This window comes from Canis lupus, chromosome 23 (assembly GCF_048164855.1).
Source record: "Canis lupus baileyi chromosome 23, mCanLup2.hap1, whole genome shotgun sequence".
Taxonomy (NCBI): domain Eukaryota; kingdom Metazoa; phylum Chordata; class Mammalia; order Carnivora; family Canidae; genus Canis; species Canis lupus.
This window is the reverse complement of record NC_132860.1, coordinates 22,609,538-22,634,438: the sequence shown is the minus strand read 5'-3', so window position 1 is coordinate 22,634,438 and position 24,901 is coordinate 22,609,538. Positions and strand designations below refer to the sequence as shown.

General features: G+C 42.3%; 2 protein-coding genes, 1 long non-coding RNA gene and 1 pseudogene across 5 annotated transcripts in view; 3 read left to right on the top strand and 1 right to left on the bottom strand.

Moving 5' to 3' along the window:
* The first annotated feature begins 3,567 nt into the window (after nt 1-3,567).
* On the top strand, nt 3,568-4,600 carry LOC140615477 (olfactory receptor 52H1-like). Its single transcript, XM_072795343.1, has one exon. The coding sequence runs from the start codon at nt 3,579-3,581 to the stop codon at nt 4,533-4,535; it is 957 nt and encodes a 318-aa protein (XP_072651444.1). The 5' UTR covers nt 3,568-3,578; the 3' UTR covers nt 4,536-4,600.
* Nucleotides 4,601-9,832: 5,232 nt separating this feature from the next.
* LOC140614910 (olfactory receptor 52H1-like) lies at nt 9,833-10,780 on the top strand. Its single transcript, XM_072794333.1, has one exon. It carries the CDS (start codon nt 9,833-9,835, stop codon nt 10,778-10,780), a length of 948 nt encoding a protein of 315 aa, XP_072650434.1.
* A 1,236-nt stretch (nt 10,781-12,016) lies between these two features.
* On the top strand, nt 12,017-17,984 carry LOC140615265 (52 kDa repressor of the inhibitor of the protein kinase-like; annotated as a pseudogene).
* Nucleotides 17,985-19,865: 1,881 nt separating this feature from the next.
* LOC140614908 (uncharacterized) overlaps nt 19,866-24,901 on the bottom strand; it is a 32,939-nt gene continuing 27,903 nt past the window's right edge. The window contains exons 6-7 of one of the 3 annotated variants that reach the window (XR_012015630.1): nt 23,773-23,893; nt 19,866-20,217 (exon numbers count right to left, since the gene is read on the bottom strand). This is a non-coding gene — a long non-coding RNA (uncharacterized lncRNA). The remainder of the gene's footprint in view (nt 20,218-23,772; nt 23,894-24,901) is intronic. The other 2 variants (XR_012015629.1, XR_012015631.1) reach the window with 2 other exon arrangements.

Sequence of the window (24,901 nt, the reverse complement as noted above, 5' to 3'; positions counted from 1 at the left end):
CCCTTCTATAATCGCAAGAGGTAGGTACTATATTATCACCTTCTTACAGATACTAAGTGTTTTGTCTGAGCCCTTTATCCAAGGAGTGAGGTCAGGGGGCAAGAGTTTGAAGCTAGATGATGTGACAAGTGGACAACTGCAGGGCCATATTCCCACAGGCATGCGGGCTCATGTGCAATGCAAAATAATAAATATCCAGAGGCAGTATCAACTCCCAGGCTTGGGCATGGTTAACATAACTTCTTCACACTTTCCCCTTGAGAGTAAGAGGATGCCAGGGTCCCTCAGGCCCTATCTATTTACTTCTTTCCCAAATTGAATATTGGCCAGAAATAATAAATGAGCAGGGATTCCATCTTTCGACCATCCCTTGCTTTCTCCTTCACTTATTTCTTTGCTTGCTGCCTGCACTTCTTGCAGAGTTTCTAGCTGGCTGTCGGCACTACTTTTCTTCTTCCCGTGTGGCCCAAATCTCACGATTTAGGTGAGTGTTAGCTGTTTGAGGGGTGTGGCCTGAACCAGGTATTGGACAGAAAAAAAAGAGGTGGGTGAGCACTTAGGGCTCAGTTTCCAGGAGCCATACACTGAGACAGTCTCTTCCTTTCTGGGGTGATTCCCACATAGAATCCCAGGTCATGGTTACCAGAATTGCACAGATGCTCCGTCAAATGGATGACAAAAATCCAGACAGATCGACAGCTATACACCTGATTTGAGCATGGCCAAGCTAACTCTTGTCTCCAAAATTCTGGGTCAGACATGTGACAAAGACCCACCACTCTGACCTAAAGGATGGGACTAAGTCTGCAGTTGTGTGTGTGTGTGTGTGTGTGTGTGTGTGTGTGTGTGTGTATGCACATACATGCATGCATCAGAGGCTTCTGTAGGTTTGGATGCATCTATCTGCTCTGTTCTCTTCTTCACCGAGTGATCTGACAGTGAAGGATGATACAGATGATAGCAAATGTGGTCTATAGAGAGACTTACAACAGTCCGTGCTTGCTATGGGCTAGACACTGCACTAGGGAGTGGTTTGGGGGCATGCCTTTTATGTCCTAATAATAACTAAGAATTAGAGCTATTAGACCCTTTTCAAAAATGTGGGAACCAAGGAATTATACAGTTCAAATAATCTCACCTATATTCACACATTTTGTAAATCGAGGAGCTGGAATTTAAATGCTCAGCGAACTAATCTGGCTCCACAGCATACCCATGTGCCAATATTTCCTTGTGTTACTATGTGCATCTGTGTCGTGTGTGTGTTTCACCATAATATCCACATAAATATTCACGCATTTAATAAAGTGAATACTAATAATTTATATCATCCAATACCTATTCATATTTAAATTCCCACAATTATGCATTATCTCGCATTCCTTGTTATTTTTGTAAGCAATTCGATAAAGAATTGCTTTGTTGGTTCATTCTCTTAAATTTCTTTAGTCTAGAGAAGTATTTTTCTCATCTAAGCACCTTCCACTCTGTTAATAGCATTGACTTATTGAGCAGACCAGACTGTTTCATAGATTGCCCTGACTTCTAGATTTGCCTGGCATAAACGACAAACCTCAGAGATGACACAGACTATGTGTGCCCATGTGTGTGTCGTAAAGGCTTTGGGTGACTGTGAACATCTATTGTGTCTGAGTGCATGACACATAAAAAGTAGACAAGACCCCTCCTCACATGGGTATGAATGAAGGATGCCTGCAGACAAGCTGAAGAGCTGGGACCGACAGCACTGGGTTTAGGGTCCTGATGCTGGGTGCTGTTTCAGGCTGTGAGCAGCACATAGATGGGTGGGTTTTCACATGAAAGCTGAACAACCAAATCATATCTCTACTATTGGCGAAGGGTGAGTCTTAGGCCCCCCTGAATGCATAAGAAGGAGATGAAGGTCACTCAGCCAGAGAACAGGCATACTGAGCAGATGGGGGTTGGACTGTGGCCACTGTGTGAACTTGGGGTGTGCTCCCGAGTCTAGAACCTAAAATAACAGAGACACTTTAGAAGAGGGTTTCTGAGGCTTCCAGAAAAGTGTTTTTCTGTATAGATAAGGGACAATCAGAGAGGAAAGAAGAGATCATTCTAATCATTCTACTTCTGTTTTACCAAAAACAGATGGGTGGAGACCAGAAGTGTTGGTTTGACAGATGCTGGTCTGGTGAGCTGGGCCTAAGAATGAATGAAAATGGGGGCTTGGCAGGAGGCTGAATGTGAGCTTTGTCCATCAGGACTCAGAGGTGGAGGAACAGCACGAGCTTCCTGGCACTGCTGCTCCTGGTTGAGTGGCAGGATGTATGGTGGGTAATGTGTAGAATATAAATAATGTTTCATGCAAGACATTGCTGGAGATGCAAGGAGGTACAGGAACCTAGTATTTAAAAGACCAATTCTCCAAGTAAACATTCTGGGAATTCACTCAAGAAGTAGCGGTTCCAAAATCCAATTGTGAAATAGGTTGTTTGTTTTTTCATTGGTATGTGTGCATGTGCTTGTATGATGCGTGCAATGTGTGTAGGGTGAACATGTGCAGGTATGGTGTGTGTGTGTGGTGCAAACATGCGTGTAAGATGTATCTGTGATACATAAAGGGTGCTGGGGGGTGTGTTTTGCAGGAGTATGGGTTGGTGAATCTACTGTGGTAAATTGCATAATAGATTGTAAATATAGACCAGAGAATGTTTGAGATTGTGTGTCTGAGACAATAACTGTTGTAACATCTGTGCATCTATCCAATAGAATATGGATTTGCAAGGAAACAATCCTTCTTTTGGAAAGAAACATTGACAAAGTGTATTACTAAGTCAACATAATAGAATGTTATGCAGCTGTTTAGTGTAGAGGGTCTTGAAAATTATTTTTTGGGTGGGGGGGGTAGACCAGAGACTCATGAACCTCATCTCTATGGAACTTTTCTAAATTTTATTTAAGTTCTACATGTTGTTCAGCATAGGCTAAGAACTCGGCCTCTGTTTTTTGAATTAACTAAATTTTTGGATTTTTACCTCATCCAAAAGAATGTTGATCACACATATGTAAGAGCCATAGCCATCCAGCAGATTTAAAAGAGCAAATATTTATGGTGAGGCAAATTTTGATATTCCACATGACAGGACAAGCAAATCATGTCAAGATCTTGTCAAGACTAACCATCCAATAGTGTCTATAAAAGACACAAAAATTATTTCCACCATAAAAAAGTATACACTATAATTTTTAACTTTTATCAGAGGTATGTTATATCATGAGAGAGGAATTGCAGCCAGTCTGGAAGGCTGCCTGGAAGAGTAGTGTAAAGTAGCCGAGATGGCTAGAAGAAGGAACATCTTCTCTTGAGGTAGAATGACTATAGGTCTCAACATATCTGAGACAATCCTAGTTTACGCAAACTACCTGCTGTTGTTTCAACACAAAACTTTATTTATTTCAAAAGTATTCTACTTAACTGATATGGTCTTGTCGTATTTAGGGTCAAAAATGATGAATGGTTGGAAATGAGAGTGACTCAAGTGACCCTAACTCTCCTCTACTGCCCTCTGTCTGTCCCCAGGACCTGTATTTAGGTCATCATGTCTGCCATGATCATTTTCAACCTGAGCAATTACAACCCAGGACCCTTCATTCTGGTGGGAATCCCCGGCCTGGAGCATTGCCATGTGTGGATTGGGATTCCCTTCTGTATCATCTATGTTGTGGCCCTCGTGGGAAACTGTACCCTTCTCTACCTCATCACAGTGGAACGTAGCCTTCATGAACCCATGTTTTTCTTTCTCTCCATGCTGGCCACGACTGATCTCATCCTGTCCACAGCTGGTGTTCCCAAATCACTCAGTATCTTTTGGCTTGGGGCTCGAGAAATCACATTCCCAGGGTGTCTTACACAAATGTTCTTCCACCACTGTAGCTTTGTCCTAGATTCAGCCATCTTGATGGCCATGGCATTTGATCGCTATGTGGCCATCTGCTCCCCCCTGAGATATACCACTATTCTGACCCCCAGGACCATCACCAAGATTGCAGTGGGCATCTCCTTTCGAAGCTTCTGCATCATTCTGCCAGTTGTATTCTTGCTTACACGTTTGCCTTTCTGCAGGACACGCATCATACCACACACATACTGTGAGCACATAGGTGTGGCCCGGCTCGCCTGTGCTGACATCTCCATCAACATCTGGTATGGCTTTTGTGTTCCCATCATGACAGTCATCTCAGATGTGATTCTCATTGCCGTTTCTTACACCCTCATCCTCTGTGCGGTCTTCCGCCTGCCCTCCCGAGATGCCCGCCAGAAGGCCCTTGGCACCTGTGGTTCCCATGTCTGTGTCATCCTCATGTTCTATATACCAGCATTCTTCTCCATCCTTGCCCATCGTTTTGGGCATAATGTCCCTCGTACATTTCACATCCTCTTTGCCAACCTCTATGTAGTTATCCCACCTGCACTCAACCCCATTGTCTATGGAGTGAAAACCAAGCAAATAAGAGAAAGGGTCATCCTTTTATTTTCTACCAAGAGTTCAGAATGATGTTTAAATATGCTATGGGAAAGCTAAACCTTTTATAGAGGATATTAATGTAAGAAGAAAGAAAAAGTAAGCTAATAATATTCAAAGTGAGAACTATATACAGGTGCTTTTACATACCTGGGAAATGGTGTGATTTTTATGAAGGAGATTATTCTATGTATAAAAAATTCCCTGATGATCTGTTTACTTGTGGAATATGAGTTCACTGAATATGAATAGGAAGAAGAGGTCAAAACAGAGAACTGACTTACTTTAAAAGGAAAACACGTAAATTCTGAAATAGAGATTTGCAACTATAGAGAGAAAAATCTGTTAAGTAAGTCAGAAACATGAAGAGAGAGACTAAAAGTGAAAATATCAAAAAATAAATAACACTGAAAATATCACTCACTCTCCCGAGAACTATATAATCAGTAACTCCTCACCATCCCAGGGCAGCAGCTCTTTTTGCCCACAGGTTCTGTCCCTATGCTTTAAGAAAACCACATTTCTGCACAGAAGACATCTCAATATCTCCTTCTTTCTTCGCCCTCAGCTCCGGAACTCAACACCACTTCAAACCACATCAAGGTGGCTGCTAAGCGGGAGGATAAGAGCTTCTTAGGTACAAACTGAGACCTGTCCTCCAAGCTCCTAACATTGTCAGTGGGCAAATCTAACAGACCTCCCGCAGGAAGATACTTTATTATACATATTTGTTTTATCAGTAAAAGTGGTATTAGTGTTTCATTTGGGTTGAATCCATTAAGGAAAACATGAAAAAGATGCCGATGAAGATTAGTCAAGCTACCAAAAAGCAGCAGGAGCCAGGACTCAGAGATGAGAACAAAATGGGATATAGCAAATGGTGGATGTGACCAGATATACATGGTAGGAAAAGCAGTGTGTAGAGGGGACACTGTGGGGGAGGGGCACAAGAGAAATAAGCTGATCCTTTAGGAAGCCATAGATTGATGTAGATAAGAAGTGATATAGGTAGGAGCCATGTGTGATGAAGTTAAGACATGAAGGTAGCTAGACAATGAGAGAATTTGAGGAGATATTCAGAGGGAACAGCAATACATTTTTATAAAAAGACCCTGAATTCCTCCTGAGTAGTGAGGCGACATTTGCTGAGCCTAGGAATATTGAGAATGGGCACAGGGGTGGGTAGTGGATGCATTTTGGAGATTGATGGGTTTCAAGTAAAAAAGGGAGGCTCAGAAACAGATATTACAGAATGGTAACCACTGGATTTACCAATGAGAACATACTGACTTAGGCCATGAAAGGAAAGAGCGTCCAGGATCTGCTTCACTCCTGCCCAATTATAGAGATGGTGACACCCAACTATCCTGTTTTCTAGTATTAATGCTCACAGCCACATACCTACTACTCTCCCAGGACAGGGAGGCAGGGAGGTACGAATATCCATTGTAGAGCCTATGAAGGCCCCACTCTGAAAAGCAATAGAATATCTTGACATGGGCCATGTGATCATTCTAAGAAATGTCTGGTGAGTCTCTATTGTGTTAGACATTTTCACAACCACTCGTCTACCTAGTTTGTCAACCCTTTTATAATTGCAAGAGGTAGGTACTATATTATCACCTTCTTACAGATACTAAGTGTTTTGTCTGAGCCTTTATCCAAGGAGTGGGGTCAGGGGGAAAGAGCTTGAAGCTAGATGATGTGACAAGTGGACAACTGCAGGGCCATATTCCCACAGGCGTGCGGGCTCATGTGTAATGCAAAATAATAAATATCCAGAGGCAGTATCAACTCCCAGGCTTGGGCATGGTTAACATAACTTCTTCACACTTTCCCCTTGAGAGTAAGAGGATGCCAGGATCCCTCAGGCCCTATCTATTTACTTCTTCCCCAAATTGAATATTGGCCAGAAATAATAAATGAGCAGAGAATCCATCTTTCAACCATCCCTTGCTTTCTCCTTCACTTATTTCTTTGTTTGCTTCTTGCTCTTCTTGCAGAGTTTCTAGCTGGCTGTTGATACAACTTTTCTTCTTCCTGTGTGGCCCAAAACTCACCATTTAAGTGAGTGTTAGTTGTTTGAGGGGTGTGGCCTGAAGTAGGAATTGAACAGAACGCAGAGGTGGGTGGGCACTTAGGGCTCAGTTTCCAGGAGCTATGCACTGAGACTGTCATTTCCTTTGTGGGGTGCTTCCCACATAGAATCGCTAGTCATGGTTACCAGAATTGCACAGATGCTCCATCAAATGAATGACAAAGATCCAGACAGATCCACAACTATACACCTAGTTTGAGCATGGCCAAGCTAATGTTGTCTGCAAAATTCTGGGTCAGACGTGTGAGGAGGACCCACCACTCTGATCTAAAGAATGGGGTTAAGTCTGCAGGTGTGTGTGTTTGTGTGTGTGTATATGTATATGTATATGCACGTATGCCTGAGAAGCTTCCTTTGGTTGGGATGCATGTATGCTCTGTTCTCTTCTTCACCGAGTGGTCTGACAGTGAAGGATGGTACAGATTATATCAAATGCGGTCTATAGGGAGACTTACAACAGTCCATGCTTGCTATGGGCTAGACTGCAGCAGGGAGTGGTTTGGGGGCATGTTTTTTCTGTCCTAATAATAACTAAGAATTAGAGCTTTTAGACCCTTTTCAAACACGTGAACCAATGAATTATACAGTTCAAATAATCTCATCTATGCTCACACATTTGGTAAATCGTGGAGCTGGAATTTAAGTGCTCAGTGAACTGATTGGCTCCACAGCATACCCATGTGCCAATATTTCCTTGAGTTACTATGAGCTTCTGTGTCATGTGTGTGTGTTTCACCATAATACCATAGACACATTTAATAAAATGAATACTAACACTTTATATCATCCAATACCTATTCATATTTAAATTCCCACAATTACGCATCAGCTCCCAATCCTTTTTAGTTTTGTAAACAATTCATAAGAATTGCTTTGGTGGTTCATTCTCTTAAATTTCTTTAGTCTAGAAAAGTATTTTCCCCATCTAATCACCTTCCACTCTGTTAATAGCATTGACTTATTGGGAAGACCAGGCTGTTTCATAGATTTCCCTGACTTCTAGATTTGTCTGGCACAAACGACAAGCCTCAGAGATGACATTGACCATGTGTGCCCATGTGTGTGTGTTGTAAAGGCTTTGGGTGATTGTGTGAACATCTGTTGTGTCTGAGTATATGACACATAAAAAGTAGACAAGACCCCCCCTCACATTTTTATGAATCAAGGATGCCTGCAGACAAGCTGAATGCTGGGATTGACAGCGCTGGGTTTAGGGTCCTGATGCTGGGTGCTGTTTCAGGCTGTGAGCAGCACACAGATGGGTGGGTTTTCACATGAAAGCTGAACAACCAAATCATATCTCTACTATTGGCGAAGGGTGAGTCTTAGGTGCCCCTGAATACATAAGAAGGAAATGAAGGTCACTCAGCCAGAGAGCAGGCATACGGAGCAGATGGGGGTTGGACTGTGGCCACTGTGTGAACTTGGGGTGTGCTCCTGAGTCTAGAACCTAAAATAACAGACACTTTAGAAGAGGGTTTCTGAGGCTTCCAGGAAAGCGTTTTTCTGTATAGATAAGGGAAGGTCAGAGAGGAAAGAAGAGATCATCCTGCTTCTGTTTTACCAAAAGCAGACTGGTGGAGACCGGAAGTGTTGGTCTGGCAGATGTTGGTCTGGTAAGCTGGGCCTAAGAATGAGTGAAAATGTGGGGCTTGGCAGGAGGCTGAATGTGAGCTTTTTCTGTCAGGACTCAGAGGTGCATGAATAGCAGAAGCTTCCTGGCATTGCTGCTCCTGGTAGTGAGTGGCTGGCTGTATGGTGGGTTATGTGTAGAACATGAATAATGTTTCATGCAAACACATTGCTGGAGATGAAAGGAGGTATAGGAACCTAGTCTTTAAAAAAGCAATTCTCCAAGTAAAAGTTCTGGGAATTTACCCAAGAAATAGCAGTTTCAAAATCCAGTTGTGAAATAGGATTTTTATATTTTCAGGTATGTATGCATGTGTTTGTATGATGTGTGCAATGTGTGTAGGGTGTACATGTACATGTATGGCATGTGTGTGGTGTGTATGTGTGTGTGGTGCACACATGTATAAGATGTATCTGTGATACATACAGGGTGCTGGGGGTGTGTTTTGCAGGAGTATGGGTTGGTGAATCTATTGTGGTAAAATGCATATTAGATTGTAAAGATAGATCAGAGAATGTTTGAGATTGTCTGAGAGAATAACTGTTGTAACATCTGTGTATTTATCCAATAGAATATGGATTTGCAAGGAAACAATCCTTCTTTTGGAAATAAACTTTGACAAAGTGTGTTACTAAGTCAACATAATAGAATGTTATGCAGCTGTTTAGTGTAGAGGGTCTTGAAAATTATTTTTAGGCAGGGGGGTAGAGCAAAGACTCAAGAACCTCATCTCTATGGAACTTTTCTAAATTTTATTTAAGTTCTACATATTGTTCAGCATAGGCTAAGAACTCGGCCACTGTTGTTGAGTTGACTAAATTTTTGGATTTTTACCTCCTCCAAAAGAATGGTTAGCACACATATGTAAGAGCCTTAGCCATCCAGGAGCATTAAAAAGCAAGTATTTATGGTGAGGCAAATTTTGATATTCCACATGACAGGACAAGCAAATCTTGTCAAGATCATGTCTAGACTAAGCAACCAATAATGTCTATAAAGACCTAGAAATTATTTTCAGGGACTCCTGGGTGGCTCAGCAGTTGGGCGCCTGCCTTTGGCTCAGGTTGTGATCCCTGGATCCGGGATCGAGTCCCGCATCGGGCTCCCTAGGAGGAGCCTGCTTCTCCCTCTGCCTATGTCTCTGCCTCTCCTCTCAATCTGTGTCTCTCATTAATAAATAAATAAATCTTAAAAAAAGAAATCATTTCCACCATAAAAAAACTACACACTATAATTTTTAACTTACATCAGAGGTATATTATATCATGAGAGAGGAATTGCAGCCAGTCTGGAAGGCTGCCTGGAAGAGTCGTGTAAAGTAGCCGAGATGGCTAGAAGAAGGAACATCTTCTCTTGAGGTAGAATGACTATAGGTCTCAACATATCTGAGACAATCCTAGTTTATGCAAACTACCTGCTGTTGTTTCAACACAAAACTTTATTTATTTCAAAAGTATTCTACTTAACTGATATGGTCTTGTCGTATTTAGGGTCAAAAATGATGAATGGTTGGAAATGAGAGTGACTCAAGTGACCCTAACTCTCCTCTACTGCCCTCTGTCTGACCCCAGGACCTGTATTTAGGTCATCATGTCTGCCATGATCATTTTCAACCTGAGCAATTACAACCCAGGACCCTTCATTCTGGTGGGAATCCCCGGCCTGGAGCATTGCCATGTGTGGATTGGGATTCCCTTCTGTATCATCTATGTTGTGGCCCTCGTGGGAAACTGTACCCTTCTCTACCTCATCACAGTGGAACGTAGCCTTCATGAACCCATGTTTTTCTTTCTCTCCATGCTGGCCATGACTGATCTAATCCTGTCCACAGCTGGTGTTCCCAAATCACTCAGTATCTTTTGGCTTGGGGCTCGAGAAATCACATTCCCAGGGTGTCTTACACAAATGTTCTTCCACCACTGTAGCTTTGTCCTAGATTCAGCCATCTTGATGGCCATGGCATTTGATCGCTATGTGGCCATCTGCTCCCCCCTGAGATATACCACTATTCTGACCCCCAGGACCATCACCAAGATTGCAGTGGGCATCTCCTTTCGAAGCTTCTGCATCATCCTGCCTGATGTATTCTTGCTTACACGTTTGCCTTTCTGCAGGACACGCATCATACCACACACATACTGTGAGCACATAGGTGTGGCCCGGCTCGCCTGTGCTGACATCTCCATCAACATCTGGTATGGCTTTTGTGTTCCCATCATGACAGTCATCTCAGATGTGATTCTCATTGCCGTTTCTTACACCCTCATCCTCTGTGCGGTCTTCCGCCTGCCCTCCCGAGATGCCCGCCAGAAGGCCCTTGGCACCTGTGGTTCCCATGTCTGTGTCATCCTCATGTTCTATATACCAGCATTCTTCTCCATTCTTGCCCATCGCTTTGGCCATAATGTCCCTCGTACTTTTCACATCATGTTTGCCAACCTCTATATTGTTATTCCACCTGCACTCAACCCCATTGTCTATGGAGTAAAGACCACACAGATCCGACATAAGGTCATCCTTTTGTTTTCTACCAAGGGTTCAGAATGATGTGTAAATATGCTTTGAAAAGGTAATATGTTTTTATAGGGGATATTCATGTAGCACAAATAAGAAAAAGTTAATCTATTTAAAGTGAATTGTTTGTAACTGCTTTTGTGTACCAGGAAAATGGCATGTTATATACGAAGGAAGTTGGTCTATGTATAAACATTTCCTTGATGATCTGTTTGCTTGTGGAATATGAAATTGTATAGGATATAAGTAGGAAGAAGAGGTAAAAACAGAGAGCTGACTTACTAAAAGGACAATGCAATACAACTGTGCAAATTGATATTTTCAGCTGTGGAAAGAGAAAAATGTTAATTATGCCAGAGATGATGAAGAAGTAAGACAAAAAGTGAAAATATCAATGAATAATTCTTTATTTAGGGGATCTGTAGGTGGATTGAGAATATTTACAATAATATTCAATACTCATTATTATTCATGATGTGCATTGGCAGTTCTCTTTCGGTGCCCCCAACACATGAAATATTTCAGTACAAGCACTGTGAGCAGAATAATCTACCAGCAGTGATGCAATGAAGAGGAGAGAGCATATACTTTTCAACACCAATGTTTATCACCCCAGTGCTGGCAGAGGACAGTAGCTTCTAGGTTCCAAGACACATTGAAGAAGGGAACTGCAGAGATTGGGTCAGGAGATCTCATGCCAGTTCGCTGGGACAGTAAAGTAGATATTTAAACCCACTGGCCTGGAGCCTGTGGAGCCCTTGTTTACAGAGTGTGTTTCCTGGAAGGTGAGAGAGAATCAAATATCAGACACATAAGTGTGGTACAGAAGAGATAAACAGAGGAACTCTACAGGGAAGTAGCGCATGCATGAGAAGGTGCATCTAATTACACAAGGATCACATGGCACACAACACCATGTGTCATACTCGAAGAATGATCTAGAGTTCTTATGATAAATCTTTCATTTTTTAAAAATTATCCACTGCTTTAGAATTATCTGTTGAGTACTCACTGTATTGCAATGAGCCTCTAAGCAGTCGCGATATAAAGGTTAGTAATACAAAGAGACTCTTCCCTGCTCTATGGAGCTCATATTATTAGGAGAGAGATTCACAAGAAACATGAAAACAAATAAATTCCCTACCTTCAAAGAGTAATGTAACTGAGAGAAAAATGAAGTGAATGCAGTGATGCACTACAAGTGGGCAAGGAGGACAGTGGCAAAGAGGACAGCACATGAAAAGGTCCTGGGACTGGAAACAGTGTGACATGACTGTGGACAGAGGAGAGGCATGTGTGGCTGGAGCACAGTGAGGTGGGGGCGGGGGGTGTCCAGAGGAAGGAGGAAGAGGAACATGGTCAGGTCCTGTGGGACTGGAATCATCCAAACTTCGTTCTAGGAGGAGGAAACTGAAGCCTGCAGAGTGAACATGACTTCTCTAAGGCACACAGCAAGGCACTTATAAATGCAGAGCTTGAATAGGGTGTCAACTGGGTGTCAAACCCCCAGTTCAGAGATTTTCCCACTGCACATAACCTCACTCCTGAGAAAACAATGCCAGAGGGAAGAAAAAATAAGTAGGGATATCAAGGCCCATTTCTCTAATTTTGGTGAAGTCTGTGTTTTTATTATGCCCCATCCTACTAACTGAGGATTCTGCTCTAAGTACTAGCTTGCTAAATGTGCTCACAAATATCAGGAGATGACCTCTAATTAATTCTCTAAGAACATGGATTAGCTAAGAGCTGATATTTTTTAAAGTTTACTGAGGAAATCTAAATAAACAGATCCTGAGCTAATTTAAACATACATACCTATTTCATCCTGTTAGTAACTCAAAGCCATGGTTGTTCACCAACACACAGGAATGGCTCCCATGAAAGCTTAATGACCCAGACAAAAGCAGCACAGCAAGGGTCTTCTGCACTGTGTTCCTTACCTTCTCCCACCCTCTGTCTTTGGACCAGTTATTTTTATTATATTTCTACCCCTCTTCCCTGGAGGATTCGTTCATTTATTTTCATGACATATTATCTCTGTGTTGGTAAGTCTATATCCTAGTGTTCATATATGATCTTCTTGATAAATCTGTGTCTTTTTCCCACCTAATAGGGCCAGTATTAGCTTTAAACAAATAATGTGGATCATGTGGCTTGCAGATTGTAAAATATTAATCTAATGTTAGCTGTTAGGTTAGTATTCTACTACTTACCACTGCCTTTGTCTTTGTCATCTGGAAAGAGAATTTCATCATCATGTTTTGTTCTGAAGTCATCCTTATCATTTAAAAACCTCCTTCCACTTTACTATTTACAGGAGTAGAAAACAGGTTAAGCCTGGTGTTTCTTTTCCCTCAAGGTCAAATCTACTGCCCCATGTGCCAATGGCTTTTTGTGGTGAGACTGGCAGCAAACATTCTGTTGCAGTGTCAGGCCATGAATGACATTACATGTTCTGCTTGGATTTAATAAAGAATACTTATACAAATATCAGCAGGTAACTTTCTCACACACAAATTGACTTATCCTATATCTTTTTTCTTTTTCCAAATTCCTTATCCTTATGTTAGATATGAAATTAAAACCATACCATTTGGAGAATTGGAAGGTTTTACCTTCCCATTTTCAGAATTTAGAGCTGTGTCCTACAAATATTAGGGGTCCATGGATGTGTCTCTAAATCATCTCTTCCGGAGTTACCAGATGTCAGCATTCTTTAGATGTCTGTGTTTACATTTTTGGCACCTCTTAAATCTGAGCCCTACTCATTCCACCATTCCATTGGCCAACACCTTAACCAGACAGTTACATAGTGTACCTAGACCAGAGAGTGCACATATAGTTTAAATTATAAGGCAATGACGTCAAAATGTAGTTATTGTGCTTAGAAGAATAATGTAGGGGGGCACTTGGGTGACTCAACCTGTTAAACATCTGACACTGGCTCAGGCCATGGTATCTGGGTCCTGGGATCCAGCCTAGCATCAGACTCCATGCTCAGTGGGGAGTCTTCTTTTCCATCTCCTTCTCCGTGTCCCTCTGCTTCTCCCTCACTCATTCTAATATCTCTCTCAAATACATAGCTGAAATCTTTTTTAAAGATTTTATTTATGCATTTGAGAGATAGAGTATGAGTGAAATAGAAAGCATGAGCAGGGGTGTGGTAGGAGAGGAGGAGCAGAGGGAGAGGGAGAGGCCAACTTCCTGCTGAGCAGGGAGCCTGACATGGGGCTCCATCCCAAGACCTTGTAATCATAACCATAACCTAGGTCAAACACTTAACCAGGGATCCCTGGGTGGCGCAGCGGTTTGGCGCCTGCCTTTGGCCCAGGGCGTGATCCTGGAGACCCGGGATCGAATCCCACGTCGGGCTCCAGGTGCATGGAGCTTGCTTCTCCCTCTGCCTATGTCTCTGCCTCTCTCTCTCTCTCTCACTGTGTGCCTATCATAAAAACAAACAAACAAAAACACTTAACCATCTAAGCCACCCAGGTGCCCCTAAATAAATAAGATATATATTTTTTAAAACACAAAAAGTATGTAGGGCTTATTACAAATGAGTAATGGAATGGATTTACAAGGTCTCAGAAGTAAGGAGGAAGTTCAAAGTTTTTATGCTGTCCATCTGCCATTTTGAAACTTTTTTAAAATAAATACACAATGATTTATCTAATTTCAGTCCGGTGACATTCATGAAGTATCTGCTATAGGAAATAAATGCATACAGACTGGCAGTAAATAGAGATAGTAAGTACTACCCACATTGCTTACAATCAGAAAGCTTATGGGTTGGTAAAAAGAACGTATTACCTGTATAGATACTTTGCTCAGCTAATCTTATGCATTGCAATGAATGGCAGATGATGTTAAGGGAGCACAAAGGAGCATACTCAACCATTCCTCAGAGGCAAAGAAAGCTTTCCCGCAAAGTTCATTTCTGTGACTGCTTAGAAGAGCACAAAGCGCCCGGCGAAAGTCGAAAGTCGAGCACATCGACTTCTGCACTGCCCCCACCTGCACGAGGAAGAGCTCGCAGTCGGGCCTGGCCTTCTTCAGGTTCCCGCGGGATCCGGCCAGATGCCAGAAGTGGGTGGAGAATTGTAGGAGAGCATATTTAGAAGATAAAACACCTGATGGACTAAATAAACATTATCGATTATGTGCCAAACACTTTGAGACCTCTATGATCTGTAGAGCTATACATTTTGCAGAGGCATCAGAAAACTAAAGAAGGATTGGGTTATTTTATTTCTCAAAATTAACTGAAGCAGATACTTGTGAAGTCATTGGGAGAGTCCTTATAGGACAGTTCTTCGTGATATGCAATACCAACAATATTTGATCTTACCAGTCATTTGAGCAATCCACACAGGAGACACAGAAAACGAATAAAAGAATTGAGTGAAGATGAAATCCGGACACTGAAACAGAAAAAAAGTTGATGAAACTTCTGAACAGGAACCCAAACATAAAGAAATAAACAACAGCAATGCTCAGAACCCCAGTGCAGAAGAAGGGGGTGAAGAACAGGATGAAGACATTTTACCTTTGACTCTTGAACAGAAAGAAAACAAAGTACCTAAAATCTTTCTTTGAAATTTTGATTCTTATGGGACAACAAAACATACCTCTGGATGGGCATGAAACTGATGAAATCTCAGAGGGTCTCTTTACTCCTGATAACTTTCAAGCACTGCTGGAGTGCCGGATAAATTCTGGTGAAGAGGTTCTAAGAAAGCGTTTTGAGACAACAGCAGTTAACACATTGTTCTGCTCAAAAACACAGCAGAAACAGATGCTAGAAATCTGTGAGAGCTGCATCCGGGAGGAAACCCTCAGGGAAGTGAGAGACTCTCACTTCTTTTCCATCATCACTGATGATATAGTGGACATAGTAGGGGAAGAACACTTGCCTGTGTTGGTGAGGTTTGTTGATGAATCTCATAACCTGAGAGAGGAATTTTTGGGCTTCTTGCCTTACGAAGCCGATGTGGAAATTTTGGCTGTGAAATTTCACACTACAATAACTGAGAAGTGGGGGTTAAATATGGAATATTATCGTGGTCAAGCTTACATTGTATCTAGTGGATTTTCTTCCAAAATGAAAATTGTTTTTTTAATAAATTTATTTTTTATTGGTGTTCAATTTGTCAACATATAGAATAACACCCAGGGCTCATCCCATCAAGCACCCACCTCAGTGCCTGTCACCCAGTCACCACCACCGCCCACCCACCGCCCCTTCCACCACCCCTAGTTCGTTTCCCAGAGTTAGGAGTCTTTCATGTTCTGGCTCCCTTTCTGATATTTCCCACTTATTTTTTCTCCTTTCCCCTTTATTCCCTTTCACTATTTTTTATATTCCCCAAATGAATGAGACCATATAATTTTTGTCCTTCCCCGATTGACTTATTTCACTCAGCATAATACCAAAATGAAAATTGTTGCTTCTAGACTTTTAGAAAAATATCCCCAAGCTGTTTACACACTTTGTTCTTCCTGTGCCTTAAACATGTGGTTGGCAAAATCAGTGCCTGTTGTGGGAGTATCTGTTGCATTAAGAACAATTGAGGAAGTTTGTTCGCTCTTCCATCCATCTCCACAACTGCTTTTGGAGCTTAACAATGTAATTTCTGTCCTCTTTCAGAATAATGAGCAAAAGGGTAAAGAACTGAAGTAAATATGCCATTCTCAGTGGACAGGCAGGCATGATGCTTTTGAAATTTTAGTGGATCTTCTACAAGCACTTGTTCTATGTTTAGATGGTATAAATAGTGATACAAATATTAGATGGAATAATTATATAGCTGGTTGAGCTTTTGTACTCTGTAGTGCAGTAACAGATTTTGATTTCATCCTTACCATTGTTGCTCTTAAGAATGTTCTATCTTTTACAAGAGCCTTTGGGAAAAATCTCCAGGGGCAAACCTCTGATGTCTTCTTTGCAGCCAGTAGCTTGACTGCGGTGCTGCATTTTCTAAATGAAGTGATGGAAAATATTGAACTTTATCATGAATTTTGGTTCGAAGAAGCCACAAATTTGGCAACTAAACTTGATATTCAGATGAAACTCCCTAGAAAATTCCGCAGAGCACAGCAAGATAACCTGGAATCTCAGCTCACCTCTGAAAGTCACTATAAAGAAACTCTAAGTGTTCCAACAGTGGAACACATTATTCAGGAACTGAAAGATATATTCTCAGAACAGCACATCAAAGCTCTTAAATGCTTATCTCTTGTGCCCTCTGTCATGGGACAGCTCAAATTTAGTACATCGGAGGAGCACCATGCTGACATGTACAGAAGTGACCTGCCCAATCCTGACACACTCTCAGCTGAGCTGCATTGCTGGAGAATCAAGTGGAAACACAGAGGGAAAGATATAGAGCTTCCATCCACCATTTATGAAGCCCTACATCTACCAGACATCAAGTTTTTTCTTAATGTTTATGCATTGCTCAAAGTCCTATGTATTCTTCCTGTGATGAAGGTTGGGAATGAACGCTATGAAAATGGGTGAAAGTGTCTCAAAGCATACCTGAGGAACACTTTGGCAGACCAAAGGTCAAGTAACTTGGCTCTGCTTAACATAAATTTTGATATAAAACATGATATGGATTTAATGCTAGACACATATATCAAACTCTATACAACTAAGTCAGAACTTCCTACAGATAACTCAGAAACCATCGAAAATACCTAAGAGACTTTTAAAGTAGGCTTTCTCTTATGTTTGATATTTGGAAAACTCTGTAAGAAATTTGAAACATCTTACAGAAAGAAAAGCTGTCGGGTGTATGTAGGCCACTTAATCACCGAATATCTTGACTTATTGACCTCTCATTAAGTACATTAGCCATTGATAATCTGCCTATTTAAAACGGCCCCTGATTGAACTCCTGTGCTTTGGAGACATAACTGTTCTTCCAGAAGATAGCGTTGAAAGTGCCACATTACACTTCTACGGGATCTCTGCTACTAGCACTTGGGAATTGTTTTAGTTAAGTCATTTTAGACATAACATTTATTATCACTGGATCCAATTGTCGGGTATTGAGCTATCAGTTCTTAGGAGAAAATAGATTTTGAAGAGGTGTGGGCAGAAGGAGTACATTTTGTAAAATGTTACAAGGAAGCTCACGAGTGACCTTTGAATAGTAGGGGTGTTAGTATGTTAAAAATTTATAATGGAGTTAAGGGAGTTACCAGACAGAGAGAAAAGTGAGCTTGCCAAGCAAAGATTGCAGTGTTTGATAAAGATTTTGTCTTTATCAAACGAACTTAAAGGAACAAGTTATACTTAAAGTTTGAATGAGAGAACCTGCCATTGTTCCACATTGGGTTGTTGCTGTTTACATTCCTTTGTTGAGCCTACATCCTCATGAGCTGTTTAACAAGTATATGTTGAACACCTATGTCTTCGTAAGCTTTTTAGCAGGTGTATGTTGAACACCTCTGTTCATGGTCAAGACAGGATCAGAGGCCATGGATACTGACAACTGATTTGTCTGTTTTCCTCTGTCTTTTCCCATGACTATTATCTACTGCCTCATCTTGATTTATAACCAAAACCTGAAAAAATAAAAATAAAAAAATAAAAATAAACAAAACCTGGAAAACCTACAAAGATAAGTGTTTTGTGGTTATCTAGGAATAATACAGAAAATATTGCTGTTATTTTTGGTGAAGAAAATCAATTTTGTATAGTTTATTTCAACCTAAATAAAATGTGAATTTTGTTTAAAAAAAAGAAAGAGCACAAAACAGTTGAGCCACAAGAATAAGGCGAACAGGACCTGCCAGCCAGAGGGGATCACCTGAACCTAAGGTGAGAAACCATGTGTATCAAAAATCTGTTTGTCTAGGTTGCTGAAGAAAGCATCCATAGTGATGATGGCATTGCTCAGGGGAGTTGTAGGAGTTCAGCAGTGAGAAATAGGGGAACTCATAAACTAATCTTCAGTGAATCTAGGAAGCTGATTGGAATATCAGTAGATGAGATTTGTAAACTATCCCATAGCTTGATACTCTTTGACATTTGAACGTTAATAACTGTTCACACATTCTTTGCTTTCTCTTTTAAACTAATTAAGAGATAGTTATAGAAGTCAAACAAATGGATATATGAATATGTGCCTTATTTCTGTTAGTGTCATATTTGTGGATGAGCACTGGGTGTTATTCTGTATGTTGGCAAATTGAAGACCAATAAAAAATAAATTTATTATTAAAAAAATAAAAATAAAATTGTGAATGTGATATGAGTGTGTATTCAGGTTAACTTCCTACTATTTTATTTCCAAGTATAAACTTGGGGAGACACAACCTAGAGTAAGTCAAGATCTACTGATCTACCCTAGCTCATTCCTCTGCTGAAGAAAACGACTGAATCATGAAGGTGGATATACTTCCATGGGAACATATAGAGAGAGGCCTCTAGAAAAATTCTTCTCAAAATATCAATGAGGAAGGACCACTTTTTTTTAATGTCCCAAAACTGTAGATTAAGGTTTTTGTAAAATAAATTTCTAGAAAAATACATTTTTAAATAATCATAGAATACACAATCTCATTTCTATTATTGTATCCAAAGGCATAATATGTAAGTATTATTAGAATAAACAGAGGAAACAAAAGAAAGATTTGCAGAAATGTACATACTGTTTCTTGAAAGTGTGTATTGTGGTATTTACCGAAAATTTGTATTACATTGTGTAATTTTGTCATTCTGCAATTATAGTTAAACAAAAAGCTATGAGTGGAAGAGTGAAAGCCTCACAGTAAAATCCATTATATCCTTTAAAGCCATGTCATGCCATGCATATCATATTTAAAGTTTTAATGCATCAAATGAACTTTTATCTTTCTTCTTAATTTACCTAACATAACTTGGCTTGATGTCAATGCTACTTGTAAGCAATAATTTATGACTAAACCATTTTTTGGCGTATTGTTTGCTTAGGTTCTGCATTTCTACCCTTAGCAGTAGGCAAATGTGTCTCTAAAAGGTCTATTTTTTTAAGATTTTATTTATTTATTCATGAGAGACACAGAGAGAGGCAGAGACATAGGCAGAGGGAGAAATAGGTTCCCTACAAGGAGCCTGATGTGGGACTGGGATCATCCCCTGAGCCAAAGGCAGACGCTCAACCACTGAGCCACTCAGGCTTCCCCAATATCTGTGCATTCTTCAAGAGCAAATGAAATATACTTTTCCAGCTTTATTTGTTTTGTGAGTTGGCTTCTGTATCACTAACAAGTCCCTAAACATGTGATGTTATGTGGTCATTGTAAAATGGGCAGCCTGCTTAGGCACATACTCTGACAAACCACAGTACAGGATGGATTCCTCACTTGGAACTCCTAGGAATCAATTGTCATGTTTGCAAAGTGGACTTGCTGTTTCTGTCTCTGGACCATATCTCAGCCACTGCTCTCACATGCTCCTGCCCAGTGTATCCACACACTCTCTGCAAGGGAAAGGCCAGTCATGAGAAGAGTTTATTGGACTGTTCTAGAATATTGAAACACATGATTACTATAGTAATAAGGATGTTTTTGTTGTTTTTTGGAAACCAGTAGGTTTGTTCTGTGACAGTGTAAATACGGAACAAGTCATTCAAACTAGGTCTAAAAACAAATATAAACTGTGGGGGACATATTTTGAAATATCTGGTGTTATCACATCCTCTTCTGCCCTGATAAATGGAAGGCAGGGCATTTTTGAGAGAGGGAAGATTTGTGAAATACTGTCTACTATGAGGGTCCAGTAGCTACCCCATGTGGGTCCCGCAGGCATCTCAGATAGCCAGAGTTTGTCCTTAAGCTGACACTGTAAGCCACACACTGTAAGCTGACACTGTAAGCTGAGTAATGTGTCAGCTCTCCCAGGCTCAAACACCCTGCTGGTGCTCCGGTTTGCTGCTCTACTCTTCACACCACCTCTTGGGGAAGGTCCATGAATTGTCATTGTATAAAAGAAAAAAAAATAGCTCAAAGAATAAGACACTTGCTCTAGTCTGTTTAACAGTGGAATCTATCCCATGTTTGCCTGATTCAACAGCCCAGGCTCTTCCCCCACACTGCTTTGTCTGTATATCGGGCTAGGGGGCAGAAACAGTGCTAAGTAATGAGGACTGTCCATGTCTAGGTGGCAGCTGGGGTTGTTATTGTGCAGCAGGAAGCATGTCTCCATCTGAGTCTGCTGTGCCCCACCCAGGGCTCTACAGAGACCTCCCTGCTTGGTCTCTTCCTTTCCAGGGCTCTGAGTCCATGAGGCATGGAAACCTGGGGGGACTAAGAGAGTCAGCAGAGATGACTGCAGACTGTTGCAGATCCCTCATTAATAGTGCACAGCTGAGACTCACAGGTTCTCAATCCCACCAGGGACACAAGGTCCATGCCCCACCTGATGCCCTGAGAAGAGACCCATAAATTCTTCCTGCCCACACCTGCTCTCCCCAAGGCTTGCCTGAGAGTACCTTCAGAGTCCTCAGATCACTGATGCCCTAACTACTGAATGGACAGGCTGGAGCAGCAGGGACTGGAGCAGCACTGCATAGATGGAGGCTGGACGTCTCTTCATCATTAATCCCATCTCCCCAGCAGAGAGGTGAGAACTCCTGACCCATCAGCAGTAGGAATTCCTCAGCCAAGATCAGTGTCATGTACACAGGGTCTGAGGGCTCTTGAAAAGCTCATCTTCCTTGCCCTACCTGGATTCATCTCATAGTGAGCCAAGTACTGAAAGTCCTGATAGCAGTGCCAGCCCTCCTGTGAATCCTTCAGAAATACTTTGTCCTGATAGAAATGTGGTGTTTAGACTCATTTTCAGAGAACAGCTCTGGGGTGCCAGGGAGAGCATGGGTGGAGGCCAGTTGTGGCTGTTAAGTTTGAAAACTGGAGTGAAGTGTCATACTTGCTTGTCACTGTTTCTGGGTCAGAAATATGTGGAAGGTACAGGTTGGGAACCAAGGAAGAGAGATTAAAAGATATTCTCTATTTTATTTGGGAATTTTGTATTTAATCTACTTTTCTTGGCTCCATGATTCCTGTAAAGCAGGTGCATTTATTCTTACCTCAATATATGTAAAGGAAATAAAGGCATAGAGAGGTTGAATATCTTGTGCAAAGTCCCACAGCTGGTAGGTGGCAGACTAGGGTCTGAACCATATACTGTGGCCATGGAGCTCACTCCAAATCTTAACCACTATGCTAAAGGGGGAGTACATGGCAACAAGTGGATCGTTGTGCCTGGCTTCCCTCTCACTCCTACCTCCACAGAGAGCATGAGGATCATGAATTCTGATTAAACCAACGGCCAAAGTGCTTAATCCGTTCACTCCAAATCATATGACAAAGCTGGGACTGAACACATGCTGCCAGAGTTCAGTTCCCGAACTCTTCCCCTCTGCCTTCTTTCTGTGTGACTGCTTCCAGCTGCATTTAATACATTCCTTGTTCTGCTCCTCCCTGGACGGAACACTTGTGCCCCCAGCCCCTTAGGCAGGACACAGTCTGTGAGCCACTCTGAGGAGAAGCAGGCAGCGTGAGAAGGATCATCAGCACAGGAAGAGGGAGGACACAGGCTCTGGCTTGGAACCCACGGGGGCGAGGCCACAGATGGATCAAGGTGAGTCTGAGTCTGTGTCTGGTTCATGCAGGTGTGTGTGTCCCAGTGCCCCCAGTGACTCATGCCAGCAAGACAGCATGCCTGTGTGAATGGAGTCAGAACAAGGACCCCCTCAGAGTGGGGGGATCCCAGGTCAGATGAGCTGCTGAATCTGTGTGAGTGGCAGAGTAGCTTCTCCTGCCAAGAGGAAAAGTGCTGTCTGCTGGGAACAAGGCAAAGACTTCCCAGGCAGGAAAGGGTCCTGGACTAGGATCCAGGAGACCTTATTCCTTGTCCCAGCTGTGTGTGACCCAAGCCTCACTGTGCATTGGTTTCCTGATCACAGAAAGGGGCATGGACGGTGATGGCTGCGTGCATCGGCAGGTAGGAGCAGCTCCAGGGCTCCAGGCTGTGGCTCAGAGACACAGTCTCCTGCCCAGGAGTCAGGGGGAATGGCAATCCCACTGCCACCTCCGTCAGCATGTCCCTTGTGAACCCCTGACCCTGAGAGGACACTGAGGTGTGGAGGCCTGGAGATGAGGTGAGAGACCTGGCAGAGAGCAGAGCGGGCAGGGGAAGATGAGAAGCCGCTCCTCTGTCTACAGCCAGACACAGCAGAGCTTGAAGCTTGAGGTTGGGAGGAAGGTTCTCAGCCTCGTCCTCTTCCCCTTCACTTAGACTATGAGAGGAAGTAGAAGGAGCAGAGGTGTGAACTGTGGACATGGGCCATATGGAGCAATTTCCCTGGAATTTTGCTATTCTGAAGTATGCTGGCAGGGCCCACACCTGAGTACAGGACTTTCTTATGGGGCCCCTGCCTTCTATAGGTTATATTTGCTCTGTGGTCTTGGGAGTGACGTTCTCAGGCCTAAGGGAGTTTTCATCTTTCTTTCCTTGGAAAGGCTGGGCCTATCTTGTTAATCCTGAAAGGGTGTTCTCAGTGTTCAGAGGAGCCCAGAGGGCCTGGCCCTATTGTAAGAGAGGCAATACCAGAACCCAATAGTTGGCATAGCCTTATTCTTCAGAAGGAAGATCTGGTTTCTAAACCAATCAGATTTTTATTTGGGAAAGTCTATCCTCATTTATTACTGATTCTTCTCTGCAGGAGTCAAAACATGGGGGTGTGAGAGAAGGCCCAGGAGGAAGTGCTGCAGAGAAGCCTGGAGCAGACACAGACTGTGGGATGATTGATAGCTTTCCCTGGTGCCACCCTATTCTCTGCTCACCTGCCCTGGGTTCCTCACTCTCTGGAATAGCTCAAAATACTAAATACAATATGTCATGAGTTCGTGGACATAGCTGTGGTCTTCAGGTAGACTGTGGAAAGCACAGTATAGCTTAAACCTTTTTCTGTAGGCTGTTCCTTATTCACCTAAAGCTGAGAAGTAAAGCTATCCAAGTCCATGATTTTTACCTGCACTGCCATAGTGGCATCTGATCCCATTCCCTTCCATTGCAGCCCAGCCTCCATGCTCTGCCTTGTTCTCTGGGTAATCAGAGCTCTTCCAGACTGAATTCTTCAGAACCCAATGGGTCTGTCAATGGACAAAGAACAGAAGGAAAAAGAGCAACAAAGCTGAGTCAGGGGATGAGCGTTTACACTGGTCAAAGAAGGAATGAATGAATTTTCATGACCCAGTTACTTTGAAGTATGATGAATAGAGCTGGAGGGAGGAATGTCAAAGCCATGGGCAGCTGGGACAAGATACCAGATAAATTGGAAGGAAAAGACTGTTTGGGAGAGTAGATGAGCTAATAAAGTGGATTCTGGAGAAGGACTTTGGAAGACAAGTTTTGTCTGAGCATCTGTCAGTGAATGAAAGGAAAAATAGCCCTTCCACATCTCCAACCTTCCTACTTACAGCTTCATTGGGGTGGATGAAACATGGAGAATATTGGTGAGATTAGGCTTGGGTGACATGAGTAACTTCCTGCACAGGCTATCAGGAAAAGCATATTCCAATGCTCTTCTGTGCCTGGGCTGATTAGGAGACATTCCACCCAGAGAAGACTGTCAGAAGACTGTAGTTTTTTAGTCAGATGAGTTTTGATTCAAATCCTAGTTTTATTTACTAAATGTGTGACCTGTAGTAAGCCTGTTGACCTGTAAGAAACCAAATTCCTTCATTCATTTTATGGGAACATTAGCAAATCCACAGGTAGCTAGGGAATCCACAGGTCAGCATATGGCTCTCAGCAAATGCTGTAGCACCCAAAGTCCTGACCCTCATCACCACCTACCTAAAATCTCTGGGGAACTGGTGATTGCTTCTCACAGGCCTCATTCATACCCTGCAGGGACAGAACCAGGGTGAACGAGGAGATGGAACTGGATCCTGCACTGCCTGTTCTCAACCAGACTGTGCTCACCTCTGGGCCTGGGCCTTTTGTCCTGTTGGGGGTGCCAGGACTGCAGACCTTGCATGCCTGGCTTTCAGTGCCTGTGTGTCTGCTGTACATGGCTGCTTTGGCAGGGAATGCCCTTCTCTTGGGGCTGGTAGCCACTGACAAGACACTTCAGACACCCATGTACCAGCTGCTGG